Raw genomic sequence first — 14,624 nt, forward strand, 5'->3', positions numbered from 1 at the left:
AATATTTTTAAATTCTTAGTTTTAATTTCTAACACAGTACTGATAAATAACTCATACAAATCAAAGTTCTTGTCCTCAGTTATTTTTTTTTTTTTTTTTTTTTTTTTTTTTGCGGTATGTGGGCCTCTCACTGCTGTGGTCTCTCCCGCCGCGGAGCACAGACTCCGGACGCGCAGGCCCAGCGGCCATGGCCCACGGGCCCAGCCGCTCCGTGGCATGTGGGATCTTCCCGGACCGGGGCACGAACCCGCGTCCCATGAATCGGCAGGCGAACTCTCAACCACTGTGCCACCAGGGAAGCCCCTCAATTATTTTTATGAGTACATAGTCGTCCCAAGATTCAAAGTTTGAAACCCATTGCTCTCTAGCCCCTAGCCAAAAGAAAGCATACACCAAATCTCCTTAAATCACCTTTCACCATTTAATTCTGCCTAAAAATATCTCTCCCCCTCAGCACTAACATTAATATGTCAAACCAGATTATAAATTCTGAATAATGGGAACAGGAAAGAAATGTTTTATACATACATACATACATACATACTATGTATGAGTGGTTGTATGCAACAAACAATGTGGAGGGCACATCTGTTAGATCCTCACAAGAAATAGCCTTCTCAAAAATTCCTTTGAGGAGGGTCCAGGGCTCAGTAGCATAAGAAGCCCTCTATTACCTTACACTCAGGTTTATACTAAACAATAACAGTAGATAACATTTTCTGAGCTTTTATTATGGTCTAAGCATTCTACCAGTTTAATTGTTACAGATACATTATGAAGCAGGTCGATTATCATCCTCAAAATGCAGAAGAAACTGAGGAAGAGCTGAAATTATAATACATGCAGAACCTGTACCTTTAGCGAGTATAAACATGGTCCCCCACTATATCAATACTTACTGAACTACCTTGAATAAACACTTAATTGAGTATATATCTGTTATCATTCAGGATTCACATAACTATTGCAGTTAAGGTCTGATGTTCATAAAATATGTTCCTTTCTGTCATTATATAACTTAGATCTTTCTCTCACTTTCACTCCAGAAGCCTGGTCATTTTCTTTCACTACTCTGGCTCAATTATTTGATACATATTCAAACAACACAGATGAACTTACAAGTACCTATGAAGTTTCCCTCTCAGTTTACTATTTAAAATAAAAAAGAGCCATAATAATTGCTAAATATTAGAGAAAGCTATATAATAGATGTCCTTAAACATGAAAAGTAACTTTTTTTTTTTTGTGGTACGCGGGCCTCTAACTGTTGTGGCCTCTCCCGTTGCGGGGCACAGGCTCCGGACGCGCAGGCCCAGCGGCCATGGCTCACGGGCCCAGGCACTCCGCAGCATGTGGGATCCTCTCGGACCGGGGCACGAACCCGCGCCCCCTGCATCGGCAGGCGGACTCTCAACCACTGCGCCACCAGGGAAGCCCATGAAAAGTAACTTTTGATTTCTCTAAATCTTGAAAATAGTAGGCAGGATTAAGGGGAAAGTTAAAATGGTGTTAGACAAGCACTCAAAGCAAGAAAATGTTTTGATCAATAGTTTGGAAATTGACTAGATGGGAACTCAGGCATAGTCTGATGAACATTCTAAGGATTAAATTCCTTTATGGGGAAATAAACTGTGTCAAAACTTCCAAATTACGCAGTGCCAGCATATATCAAGACCCAAAGGCAACATTCCCACCAGATTGCGTATGTAACATAAATACCTCTATTTGTCTTTGCACAGATGTGGGTAAATTTGGGAAGGGAGAGCCCTGAGGTCAGTGACTATTAGGAAGGTTATGTATGTCCTCATAAATCACTTTGCTATACACGTGAATAGTGGGTAGGCAGATTAAAGGACAATTGTCCCTGTCCTTTTACTACTTTTTCTACTGCATGACAAGTACCCACCTAGACCAGGAACTGAATTCCTCCATTAAACTAGGAAAAGACTGGCAACTAGTTATTTGTACTTACTTAACTTCAGAATGAGTTTCTGCATTTTTAGTCCCCTACTTCTAATTGTGGAATAAAGACAATTTCTATTAAAGCATTTTCATTCTATCTTAAAGATGGAAAATCTCTGAGGTACAGTGTATTTCAGAGAACGAGGTGTAAAAAAAAAAAACTACATTTCACCTACCAATAACCAAGACTTCAAAGGTAATCATATTCAATCTTGGGGGAAGGTGGAGGGTTTACAAAAAGAAAGAAGAGTTGTAACCTTAATCTCTTTCTGCTTCCTATCTTCACTGATCCTCTATTTTCCCAGAAAGAATAAGCCTTGAAATGGCTACTTACAGCTGCTAGAGGAGCAGTGATCGCTGCCTGAGGGTATAAATCTGTATTCACTCAAAATTAAATCCTAGAAGATTAAACTGGGAATCCCTATCCTCCACCACCACACCACTGCTAAGCCTACTGACATTTACAAACCATTTCTTCTTGCATCCCTATAGTCCAAGATTTCCAGGATCAAGGTTGTTTCTGAAACTGAGATTTTAATTATTTCTAAATATCTTGACATTCTTAACACTGACGTTACTTTACCTGTTAAGAGTTGTTTGAGAACGTATACTACTGGAATGGATACTCTGTTAAAAGATAAATGTGGATAATAAGACTTAAGATGCAAAAAACCTACTTGATAAAATTTACTATCTTTACCTCACTAATCCTAAATCTTAATATAATCCTGTCTCTAGACTCAAATGTAAATAGATTTCTAAATCCCAATAAATCCTAATCTTGGTTTAGACATTTACCAGAAAAGCTCCAGCTCTGTATTTTCGAATAAAATAAAAATACTCTGGACTACTTCTTCAAACTGTCAAAATTTCCCTCACCTGCTGGAACTGACAAGAAAACCAAGCAAGCAAGCAACCAACCTAATCCCTGAATCTCTGAACAATGTAGCATCTTTATGCCTTCTCTAGCTTCTCATCTAAAAAGAAGCAAGAGAAGAGAGAAAGTATCCCTAAGACCATCTCCCCTATTCCTCAACCTGCTCTTTTTTAACAGACCTGGCCTTAGGTCTACACAACAACACTATCCCTGCAGAAGTTGAGGTTGCCAATATCAACTAGCACTTCCTTCAAACTGCCTAATCTTTAGACTGCTGGGTCATAATTAAACAATTTAATCAGAAAAGAGGCTTTAACCAGTCTGGCAGTTCCTCAAAAAGTTAAACAGAGTTACCATTTGACCTAGCAATTTCACTCCCAGCTATATACCCAAGGGAAATGAAAACATATGCCCACACAAACACTTATACATGAACATTCATAGCAGTATTATGCACAATAGCCACAAAGGGGAAACAACTCAAATGTCCATCAAGTGATAAATGGACAAATGAAATGTGGTATATTCATGCAATGAAATATTATTCGGCCATAAAAGGAATGAAATACTGACACATGCTACAACATAGATAAACTTTCAAAACGTTAAAAGAAGCCAATCACAAGAGACCACATAATGTATGATTTCATTCAGATGAAATGTCCAGAACAGGCAAAATCTATAGACAGAAAGTATATCAGGGGTAGCCAAGTACTGGGAGGAGTGGTGAAGGGAAAAGGGATTTGTTGGCTAGTGAAAACAGGGTTGTGTTTGAGGGTGGTGGTGGTGAAAACTTTCTAATGTTGATTGTGGTGACTGATGGTTGCACAACTAAAAACCACTCAATTATACACTTCGAATAGGTGAAACTGTACGGTATGTGAATTGTATCTCAATAAAACTGTTGGGAACAGAGCTGGCACAATCTCAACCATCGGGAAGCAGTTTTCCACACAACCCTCTTCCCAAACAAGCAGGTTCTACTCAAACTTTTTCAAGTCCTCCAAAATAAATTCAACATTTATAGTCTGAATAAAGCTCCCTAGGTGATTTCTCTATACTCCCACTGCCATCCTAACTCCTTTTGGAACTGCTGATCAAAGTAAAAAGCTTTTACTGGATTTTCCAAGATACCCATAGGAACTAGCTTCAATTTCAACAAGAATGTGGTAGCAGGATCACTAAAGTGGGCATCTTTGGCTTTGTGGTTAAGTAAAACTTAACTCAAGAAAATATACTGGGACTTCCCTGGTGGCGCAGTGGTTGAGAGTCTGCCTGCCGATGCAGGGGACACGGGTTTGTGCCCCGGTCCGGGAAGATCCCACATGCCGCGGAGCAGCTGGGCCCGTGAGCCATGGCCGCTGAGCCTGCGCGTCCGGAGCCTGTGCTCCGCAACGGGAGAGGCCACAACAGTGAGAGGCCCGCGTACCAAAAAAAAAAAAAAAGAAAGAAAGAAATATACTGAAGGAACATGCACTATCCAAACAATAAATTAGTATACTGTTTTGCATTAAATAATAACAAAAAATTTAAACGTAAAAGGCACTTTGGAAGTGAACATCATTTGACCACCTAAAAAACACAAAGAAACTCATAAAATTACTAAAAGTGTTATAGCTGATTGGTAGTAAAAGTTACTAAAAGGGTTATAGCTGACTAGCAATCTGATGTAATAAAAAAATCAAGAATATGTTATGGAACTACAGTCAACATTTTAAAATGAGATCAAGTCCTGCTGATTTCCCCTCCCTTGTACAATACTTTCATTTAATACTGAAAACAAACAAGCAAAAAACCTAACTATAGCTATTCTGCTAAGCAGCTTTACTTGAATTTGAGTTAATAATTAGCATGTAACATCACTGAAAATCAAGGCAGACAAAAGAATTCTTATTTGAAGATTAAAAACAATTATTTATTAGAAAATCCAAGTCTGTTAGGATGTCTTTGGACAGGTCTAGATTTTGGAAAAGGGAAGGAGAAGAGGAGAATTTAAGAATCCCAGGGAGGCACAGTCAAAACTAAACATACTTCCCGGGATTAAGAAGCAAGTAATGGTACTCTTTACTGTCAGAGAGCAGGCTGAAAAAGCCTGAAAGTCACTTGTTTAGACTGGGAGTTCCCTGAGTGAAGAGACTGTGTCTTATTTTTGGATTCCTGGTGACTGGCACAAAGCAGGTCAATAAATGCTTGCTAATTTAAAAGGGGAAAAACTCTGGAAAATGATCATCCAAAACCAGAACCCAACACGTATGTAATCTGAATTCACAGAAACAAACAGAATCACTTAGCCTATTTTCCTCACCATATCTTTTCTCTTAACAACCTTGAACAATCCACTAGTGAAGTTTCTTAATTATCTATAATCTTAAAAGGGTGCATCTGACTTAAAAGATCCCATATCAAAGATTTAAAAACACATAAGTCTGCTGTGTTTTATGCCTATACAGTATATAAATATGTAAGTTTATGTAAGATAAAAATAAAGAAGTTGAGATACAAGCATCAGATTTTTAAATATTTAAGTTTACAAGCCAAGTTCATGGTGAGCATAAACTTCCCCCAAAGTTAACAAGATATTAAAATTTTTAAATAGCTACACTTCCCTCTTATAACAATGCGTAACTACAAAAAACACATACACTTTTTCAAAGCGAATGTCTCACAGACCCAGTAAGATGTTCACATCTGTTAGAGTCCACAAAGTCTTAAACAGTGAACATTGACTGCAGGCACCAGGGGGCCTCCCAAGAATAACTTGATAGTAAAGGAAAAGGCAAACAAGTTCCTGGTGAAACTTTGCTTCTTCTTCAGTCTTAAGAGGCTCAGTCTTAGACTGCTGGAAGGCTTTCACATCTGGAGCAAGTATACTGTAGTTTGTTACACAACGGGTACACAGAGAACTGATAAAATACCGACACTTTGGCTGAAAAAAGGAACTAGCGCTCTCCCTTCCGCCCCCCAATCACACAATCTTCTTCTGCGATGATTTTCCAAATGTAAGTACACACTGTTTCACGGCGGCAAACAATTATCTTCAGGAAATCTGAAAGCCAGTAACAATGGATATGTAATCCTTCCACGGTTTCTGACGGAGAGAACAATAATTTATTTTTTTTAATGGCATAATTTCTTTCCTACACACTCACAAAGCAGCTAGTGATGACGCAAATTTTAGGGTAAAGGGATTCACTGGCAGAAGGCAGCGACTGACTCTGAATAATACCCTGGCCTCTCCATCTCTTCCCTTTCCCTCAATCCCCGACCCTAACATAAAACTATCCAATTATAAACAGAAGGGCCCAGAAACTTCAAAAGCTGCGAAGACCTGTAAATATCTTTTAAACACAAGAGAGGCTTTACAATCGACCTTTTCTAAGTTTGTGCAGAAATTAAATCCTGCTCAAACCTGCTAAAATTCTCAAACCCGAAAACCAATCCCTTCAGCAAACGTGTCTACATATTTCTTGCGTGCATCTTCAGCTCGGTCAAAGACTTTTGGCTTACTATGCTTTAAAGCTAAATAATACATGGGCGGGACTCAACTCCCGCTCACGTTATCTTCTCCTTGAATAGAGTTTGTCCTGTAGCATCATGTAAAAATGCCGAACAGATCAAACAGTCGACTCAAGGAGAAGATTTTTAAAAATTCACTCCGGTAACAAGAAGCGGAGACATCCAAGGGCAAGGCACAAAGAGAATAGAGAAGAAATACACGTCCCACGGGCGTACAATGCCCCGGAGCACGCATCCCGGCACCCTCCTCGCGAAGGGTCACCCGGCACCCCCGCCAGCGCGCCGCCGTGCGGGTCCCCGAAGCTCCGCTGGGGCACTACTTGCCTGCGGGGACAGCCCCTGACGGCCGGCCTCCCCTCGGCCATGTTCCCGGAGGCCGCTCCCCCCGGCCCACCAGCTTCTTCGCCCCCCTCCTCGGGGGCCGCCTCGGGGCGGGAAGGGGGGGTCCCCTCGGGCTCCGGCGGCGGAGGAACAAGGAGGGCTAAGGGAGGCGCCCCCTCCACGCGGCCGGCCGGGCCCCGACTCACCCTCCAGCAGTCGAGTGATGAGACTATCCACGTTCAGCTCCCCGTCCGCCATCTTGTCGGCACCAGACGCTCCTTCCCAGCAGCGGGAACAAGGGCTTCTCGACGGCGGACGCTGCGGCGACCGCTCGGCGTTCCCTCACCTATAAGTCACGCGGCGTTTCGACCCCGGTTCCAACTCCCCCTTCCCCCGGGCCCTCCCCCCCACCCCCTTCCCACCAAGCAGTGGAGCGCGCACACACTCGGAGGCACCCACGAGAAAAAAATAAACAAGTGGAGCCCCCAAAAACCGGGCCGCCTCAGACCCAGCCCCCACCTCCTCTTCCTCCTCGGCACCGCCCAACTCCGCAAAGCTCACCAGCGCCGCCGACGGCCCCTCCCGCAGCACCACTCACTTCACACCGCCCTTCCCCGCCACCGCGCCACGCAGCCCTCCGCGCAGGCGCACGGCGCACTCGCTCGCGGCCCCGCCTCGCCCGCGGCCTCCGCGCAATCGCACTGGACTCGGTTCTCCCGCCGCCGCCGCCGCGCCACTGCCTTCGCGCAGGTGCGGCTGCCTCTCTCGCCACTTCCACTGCGCCGAATCTTCGCGGCTGCGCAGGTGGCGCCCCTGAGGCTCCCAGGGTTTGCTGCGCTGGGGAAGCTCCCATTACGCAGAGCGCGCGTAGGCAGCGCTGACCTTCCTGCTTCCCAGCTTCCCGGGTGCGGGTCGCGGAGCAGACGTGGTTGTGCTCTTTCCGCCTTGCTTTTGTTTTCTTGGTTTCAGTCCCTGGTTTTGCAAGTAGTTCCTCGTTCCCGGTAAGCGGGAAACGCGGACTGCGTTACCTATGTTTGTAACTGGGTTTACACGTTTGGAAAGCAAGAAGGGGTTACTCTGCTGGAACAATTTGACGTTGCACGTAAGGGGTTTTATACCTTACGGTTCCACGAGGTTGGTTGCCAAGTGTCCCTGGATGAAATAAGTTAAAGTGGGCCCTGGGAGGGTCAGCAGTAATAATATTTTACATGGGTACCGTTGTCTGCCTTCTATAGAGCGCTTTCACATATCTTACATCTTCCAGTCTGTGGATACTGCTTTTCCACAGTGCATTTTGAACAACAACAAGAAAAATACCTTCATTATATATTGCTTAATCATCCTACCTTGTAATTGTTTTTGCATTTATCTCCTACACTCGACCGTGAGCTCCTACACGGTAAACCCAATTTATCTTTGTGCCTGCAGCTCCTACCGTATCTGGTATGTAGAAGAGAGGGACAAAGAAACGCGGAGGCTCAGGAAGGTTGGTTGCCCACCTCTTCTTTCCACCACAGAATTCTGCCTCTAGAAAAGCAGGAGGAAGAGTAGCCACGCAAAGGATCTAGGTAAGCCAGAGTTTTTGGCCTGTTCTCAGAAGTGGTCAGACCAAAAGTCTTCACTCATTCCTCACGTGTTTGTCCAGAAACTCACAAACAAGATGCTGTCTCAAGCTCAAGGCAGTGCTTCTCCCACTCACATATCACTAATAATAGCTAACATTTTTGAGATCCCTGTATGTGCTCTGGCACTGTTTTAAATGTTATAGTGCATATGTTATTTAATCCTTACACCAGCCCTGTGAGGTAGGTACTATTATTGTCTTTACTTTGTAGATGGAATTTATTGAAGCACAGTATGGTTAAATACCTAGCCCCAAGTAAATGGCAGATCTGGGATTCAAACCCAGGCATCCTAGTGCAAGAGTCTGCACTCAACAATTGTGATATACTCCCTCTCAGTGTATGTGAACTGAGATGCTTAAATATGCATGTGTTACAACATAAATGTCGAGAACAGAAATCATACTTTTTTGGGGAAAAAGCATTATCCAATCAAGTGCTTTATGATGGTTCAGATGACTTACAGAGATAGGATTTCCTGATCCCTTTTTTTCTAGCTTTCTCTCCATTTCAAGATTTAGCTTGTGGATTGGTGGTGAACACAGAACAGGTGACAAGCTATAATGGTGATCCTGTCTGGAGTAGTTTTCACAGACTCTTATTGCCACCAGTTCATCTTAGGGCCTTTATAGGTGAAGAAATGGATCCTCATCAAACTCTTTTGTTAATGACCATTTATTTATACCCTGCTTTATTCCAGAAGAAGGGATTTAAAGTAACTTACGTAAATACATGAAGTAGGATAAATTAAAAATATGTACAGAGAAAAAGAGCACAAAAGAAAACCAAGAGTGGGAAAGATAAGATAAAACCAGCAGTATTGTATGTAAAATGCATGGTGTAAGGTCCTATGGTTTGCTAGGGATAAGTCACAAATATGATTCTAAGCTTTCTAGCAACCAAGGAAAATTGCGACCAATGAGTAGCAAGTGGAGTAAGTGTTCTGGCTGAGCTGGAACTGAGACTTGAATAGACCAGCTTGTGGAGTTGGATGCCACTTTCCCAAATCTCTTCCATGAGCCTCTAAAAGAGTACCAGAATGTTTAGAACACTTAAGGTGTCTTCTTATCCTCCAATTTTCGTGGGGCCCATGAACCCCGTGAGAAAGAACTTTGAACCCTGTCCTCCATTAGGGTTTATATATATTCAGATATATTTAAGGGGCAAGGGACACTCAAAGGAAACTGGATCGCACAGAGAGAAAGTGAGCATCTTAGAGAAAATCACCCCAAGTGGAGGAGGGCAGAGAGAGGCCAGTCTCAGCAGAGTTCTGGGAGTCAGAAGAGCTCAGAGGGTGGTTCTGAGTACCGTCTGGTACTGCCTGCAGCTGGAGATGCCCCTTCACCCCCACCCCACCAGGTTTTCTAGTGCCTTCGAATCCTGGGTAAGAAGGGACTATTATAAAAATGAAAGAGCTCTATCACTAGGGGCCCAACCAACTTTCCTGTGGGATCCCCCTCCAAAAATATTATGTAAGAATTCAGAATCAGACGTCTTCAGATTTTGAAGTTTAGTGCATATACTATGTATTACTTAACACCCCAGCAGCTTCTGGGGCAGCTCACTATAAACTGAAGCATTATTTTTTTTTTAAAGAAAATCATATGAATTTTCTTTAAATTGAATTTCTTTAAAATGAATTTTCTTTAAAATTTCTTTAAAATGAATTTAAAATAAAATTTCTTTAAAATAAAATTTCTTTAAAATTTCTTTAAAATGAATCATATCTATGTCATGTAAGGTAAATAAAGACTGCGTTTTGCCTCATATCAGTTCAAGTCAGAGTTGCCATTAAAGCAGCCTCCCCCCCCCAGAATAAAACGTATTTATTGGAGGAAATTGGAAAACAAAGAAAAATATAAAAATCGCCTATAATTTCACCAGCCATAGCTAACCACTTTTCTGTTTTATTTCTGAATATATATTTATACATTTTATATCATATATAATATAATTATAAATATATTTATTTATATAGACATATATATGTCTATATAAATTTACACCAAGGAAGTAGAGCATTCTTATGAAACTTTTCGTAAGCCAAAATGTCATAAAGCAAAGAAGCAATTACCCTAGGACACATCTTGCTAACAGGTGCACAAAATAAATCGAGATAAAGCACAGATGCTCACAGACACAGTTCAAAGTTATGGCAGCCTGATGCTGAGATGCTGAGTATAGTTCCTAGAGAAGGAACTTGGCGCTGCTTGATGTGTGCATTTCCTCTGTAATGGCTTGCTGCAGAACTAACGCTAAACACTATTTTTACTTTTCGCCTTTTTTTGTAACAGTGAAAATCCTCTTTGGATTTCTTTTGGTTAGCGGAAAAAGATACTCACGTAGGTCTTTCATAAAAGCAAAGTTGCATACAGTGAACTTTCTAAAGGCAGGGAATAGATAGATAGATGTCTACCCATTTTGTAAAATTGGGATCATTCTTCACTTCCATTTCATCCTACTTGGTTATGTGAGTTTTCGTGTCACATTTATGTGAATCTCAGTTTTCAAAGTTTATTTAGACCTTAAAATGTGGATAAGAGGTTGAGGGCAGAGGAAGAGGTAAGAGGTGGAGATCCAGAGGTCAGAGGAGACAGTGCTGCAGGCAGCAGCAGCAATAGAGGCAGTCAGAGCCACCATGAGGTTCAAGGGTAGGCGGGTACCAAAGAGACAGAAGCCTCACTTGACAGATACTGACTCTCAGGAAGTTCTTGGCCTGAGTGTGAGCAGTGGTCCATGGGCAGAATGGGGGTTGTCAGTTAGGGAAGTCAGCAGCTTGGAAGCAGGACACGAGAAGGCTGCCATTGGTGTAGGAGCAATGTGTGGTGGGCAGCAGCTCTGTAGAGCACCTGAGCCTGGAGACCAGCAGACTTTAGAGCAGAGGACTGGCAGGGAGTGGTTCTGATTGCATGTAGGAAACTGCCTCCCTCTCTTTCTGGACATGTGGCAAGACTTAGGAAAAGGATCAGGCTAAGGTCCTGCTCCTGATGAGACCAGGATTGTTAATCCAAGAGACTAAAGGGCAAACTATTAGCTAGACTCCCAACCCAGTGTGGCTTTAGATAGTGGTGTGTGGGAGCCAGCTTACACTGGCTCATGAGAGCCAGTTGTTAAACTTTCAGGGAATTTTGCAAGCCAAAATTCATTATTTAAAAAGTAAATTATATAGACTTACAAATAAATATAACAAAAACAAAGGTAATTATTGCTCAAGATTCATCACATTCTATTTATGTTGCTACATTTTACTATTATGTATAGTCTAAAGGTTGTTAACATGTACTGTATCTGTATGGTGGAAATACTATATAATGAAGTGCCGCTATGCATCTCTTTCCAACTCTACCTTCAGTGATATTATATTGGCCATAGTGAGAGCAGTATTTACACCAAGGAAATTAGCACATGTTACAAATCTATCAGCTTCTTCCACCAGAAAGCTGGTTGTTAAACATTTACCAGCATACCACTGGGCTTAGGGAGGCATAACATGCATGTTAATATCCTTGGGTAATTCCAGAAGTGTCTGTGGAGGGAAATTGGACTTCCTGATTGTAAAGGACTTGGGGAATCATGATTTAGGGTCTTAATAAAATCATGATTTTATTTGTACTTACTGACAGGAAATACCTGGGCCAGACTAGTGTTCAGAGGAACCCAACTATCACTGTGCTGAGTTCAGAAAGATGTCCCTATGGAGTGTCCTCAAAGAAGGCACTTTGGAACACAGTGAACAGCAGCCTCATGATTCCTTTTAGTAAACACAGCACAGACTTTCATAGGGATGTTTTATATGCCTCTTGATATTAGCCAGTGACCAATATGGTGTGAAAGTGAATAGGTTTAGGTAGCAAAGTGTGAAGGTTGTGATAGTGATATATAGCTCTTTTCTGCCTTGACTAATCCAGGATAACTTATAAATGAATGAATCAACATTCATCAGGCTGTCCTTCCATGAATAGGATTCCTCTTAATCAAGTCTTTAATAGTCTTAAATGGCAGTAAGTTCTAAATTTTACTAGATATACCTTGAGGGCAGCCATTCTGTGTATCAAATGTCATAGACTTTTGTAGTCAGCTTAATTCAAGGATACTGAGAAACCAGACAAGGACACATGCATCAGTAGGAGGCCACCCCTGTCAGTACAGAGCCAGACGTGGTATACACCTAGGCAGGGCCAAGAATTTTGCTTAGGATCTACTTTTGGTTTCATTTCAATACACATATGAGAGAATAATCAAGCACCAGAGTGATCAGCTAAGCCATAAGGCATGTCCTCAGTCATTTTAGCCCCCCAAATTATAAAGCCAGGTATAACCAAATACCTCTTCCCCTGCCCTTGGCCAAAACCCTCCCCCTTCCTCCAGCTCTGACACCCCCAACTCTCTCTCTGTCTCTCTCTGTCTCTCTCTGTCTCTCTCTGTCTCTCTGTCTCTCTCTCTCTCAGTGGAACATTGTCTCTTAAGGAAACTCTCTGGTGTATGCTTCAAGACGAAATGATCACAAAATAAATGCCTAGGTTAGCGTGGGGTTTCTGTCCAGACCGGCTGCACCATGTCGAAGGTTTCCTTCAAGATCACACTGACGTCAGACCCGCAGCTGCCGTACAAAGTACTCAGTGTTCCCGAAAGTACACCTTTTACAGCAGTCTTAAAGTTTGCAGCAGAAGAATTTAAAGTTCCTGCAGCAACAGGTGCAGTTATTACCAATGATGGAATAGGAATAAATCCTGCACAGACTGCTGGAAATGTTTTTCTAAAGCACGGTTCAGAACTGCGAATAATTCCTAGAGATTGTGTTGGAAGTTGTTAATGTCTGCTGCTTGGAACATAAAATCCCCTTCCAGAATAAATATTGGTATTTTTATTGTTGTAAAATTGGAGTCAGGCATTTGAAATCCTATGAAAACACCAATAGTTGATGAAGTAATGAAAGGTAACTCTCTGTCCCTTCTTGTTGTTCACACTCTTCACGTGAAGAGGGGACACTTCTCTGTTGAGGGTGTCATCACCATAGAAGATCACATTACTACCTCACAGCACACACAGGTGGTTCGTTGAGGGTAAATGGATTATCCACCTGTATCATAACTGGCGGATGCTTCTGATCATTCTTTCTGAGAACATTTGGAAAATTAAAATTTACTGAATCTTCCTATTTGTCTTTGAGTTAAAAATGTAAAAACTTATCAATCCATACGTGGCAGTTTGCTTGATAGCATCTGACTTGCAGACACAAAAATAGTTGAATTCTTCATTATATATCATTTATGATAAAGGATCACATCAATGAATAACTGTCTTTTTATCATTTAGCTTGTTTTAAAGTTTCAAACTTCGTGAGTTCTTATAAATTTTAATTTAAAATTCAAATAGCCAAAAATTGAATTTTTGATCTAGCCCCTTATGTGTAACATTGGTATCCCATGCCAAAGAGTTTGAGACTAAAGTAGAAGCATCAGTTGCTGAATTATGCATTCCTTTATTGATCTTTTTAAAAAAGCCTTTAAAACAGAAATCCTAATATCCTAGAATATTAGGATAATATTTCCAAATAACGTTCGGGGAGAAAGTATTGTTGTAAAGAAGATCTGTTGTTCACAACAGAGCTCAAGGAAATGCTAACTGAAATGCTCACTAATTCTACCTACTGAAGACCCAACATTTAAGGAAGTGTTAAGATTAGTTACTGGAGTGAATAAGAAGCTAGGAAAGGCAGATGGGGAAGCCCAGATGACCAGGCTTCTAGTAAGAAGGAAAGAAACAAAAATGAAGGGGAGCAGAAAGCTGTAACAGAGTGTCACAGAAAAGGCCAAACTGGATAGACAAAACTGCAGAGGCTATGTTGGGAAGAACTGAAAGGAAAATAAAATACTTGACATTGTTATAAGGAGCAGAAGGCAATCAGAGAAAGCAAAGCATAGGCCTTGTCAACATACAGATTTCAAAATTCCCCGTAGAGAATCTAAAGAATGATAGGCATAAGGGAAGATTTTGTTTGTCATTAGAGAGGACATCAATATCTGTGCACATCTTGAAAGGTGAAATGAAGGCTCGTAGTGATTGAAAACCAGTGCTTGACTTGCTGTATTCTAGATGGTAAGCTCTCTGTAGGCAGGCCTGGTGTCTGTCTTGCTCTTTCTAGGCCTGAAAATGTAGGCTTTCATTGAATATGTGTAGAATTATTCATGAATAAAGTATTTCTAAGACCAGTTTTTATCTAAGTGTGCATAGGCTCTAGGTTCATTGGGAAAAAAAATAATGCAACCAAATCAGTATCCGAAGGGTAATGTTGGTTAAGTTTAAGGAAGTAACTAGATATTGTT

At 41.6% G+C, this 14,624-nt stretch overlaps 1 protein-coding gene and 1 pseudogene across 4 annotated transcripts in view; one reads left to right on the forward strand and one right to left on the reverse strand.

The window, feature by feature from the left end:
• Positions 1-7,344, reverse strand: part of PPP1CB (protein phosphatase 1 catalytic subunit beta) — a 37,624-nt gene extending 30,280 nt beyond the window's left edge. The window contains exons 1-2 of one of the 3 annotated variants that reach the window (XM_029231515.1): positions 7,275-7,344; positions 6,883-7,022 (exon numbers count right to left, since the gene is read on the reverse strand). In XM_029231515.1, the coding sequence (XP_029087348.1) occupies positions 6,883-6,934 (52 nt within the window). In that variant the 5' untranslated portion in view covers positions 6,935-7,022; positions 7,275-7,344. Of the gene's footprint in view, positions 1-6,882; positions 7,023-7,195 lie in introns of all 3 variants that reach the window. The other 2 variants (XM_029231512.1, XM_029231513.1) reach the window with 2 other exon arrangements.
• A 5,480-nt stretch (positions 7,345-12,824) lies between these two features.
• LOC114900615 lies at positions 12,825-13,111 on the forward strand (annotated as a pseudogene). The gene has a single exon (XR_003794892.1). The product of XR_003794892.1 is annotated as a ubiquitin-fold modifier 1 pseudogene (transcript).
• The last annotated feature ends 1,513 nt before the right edge of the window (positions 13,112-14,624 follow it).

Source organism: Monodon monoceros, unplaced genomic scaffold (genome assembly GCF_005190385.1).
Source record: "Monodon monoceros isolate NGI ecotype Baffin Bay Population unplaced genomic scaffold, NGI_Narwhal_1 Super_Scaffold_19, whole genome shotgun sequence".
In the NCBI taxonomy this organism is placed as follows: domain Eukaryota; kingdom Metazoa; phylum Chordata; class Mammalia; order Artiodactyla; family Monodontidae; genus Monodon; species Monodon monoceros.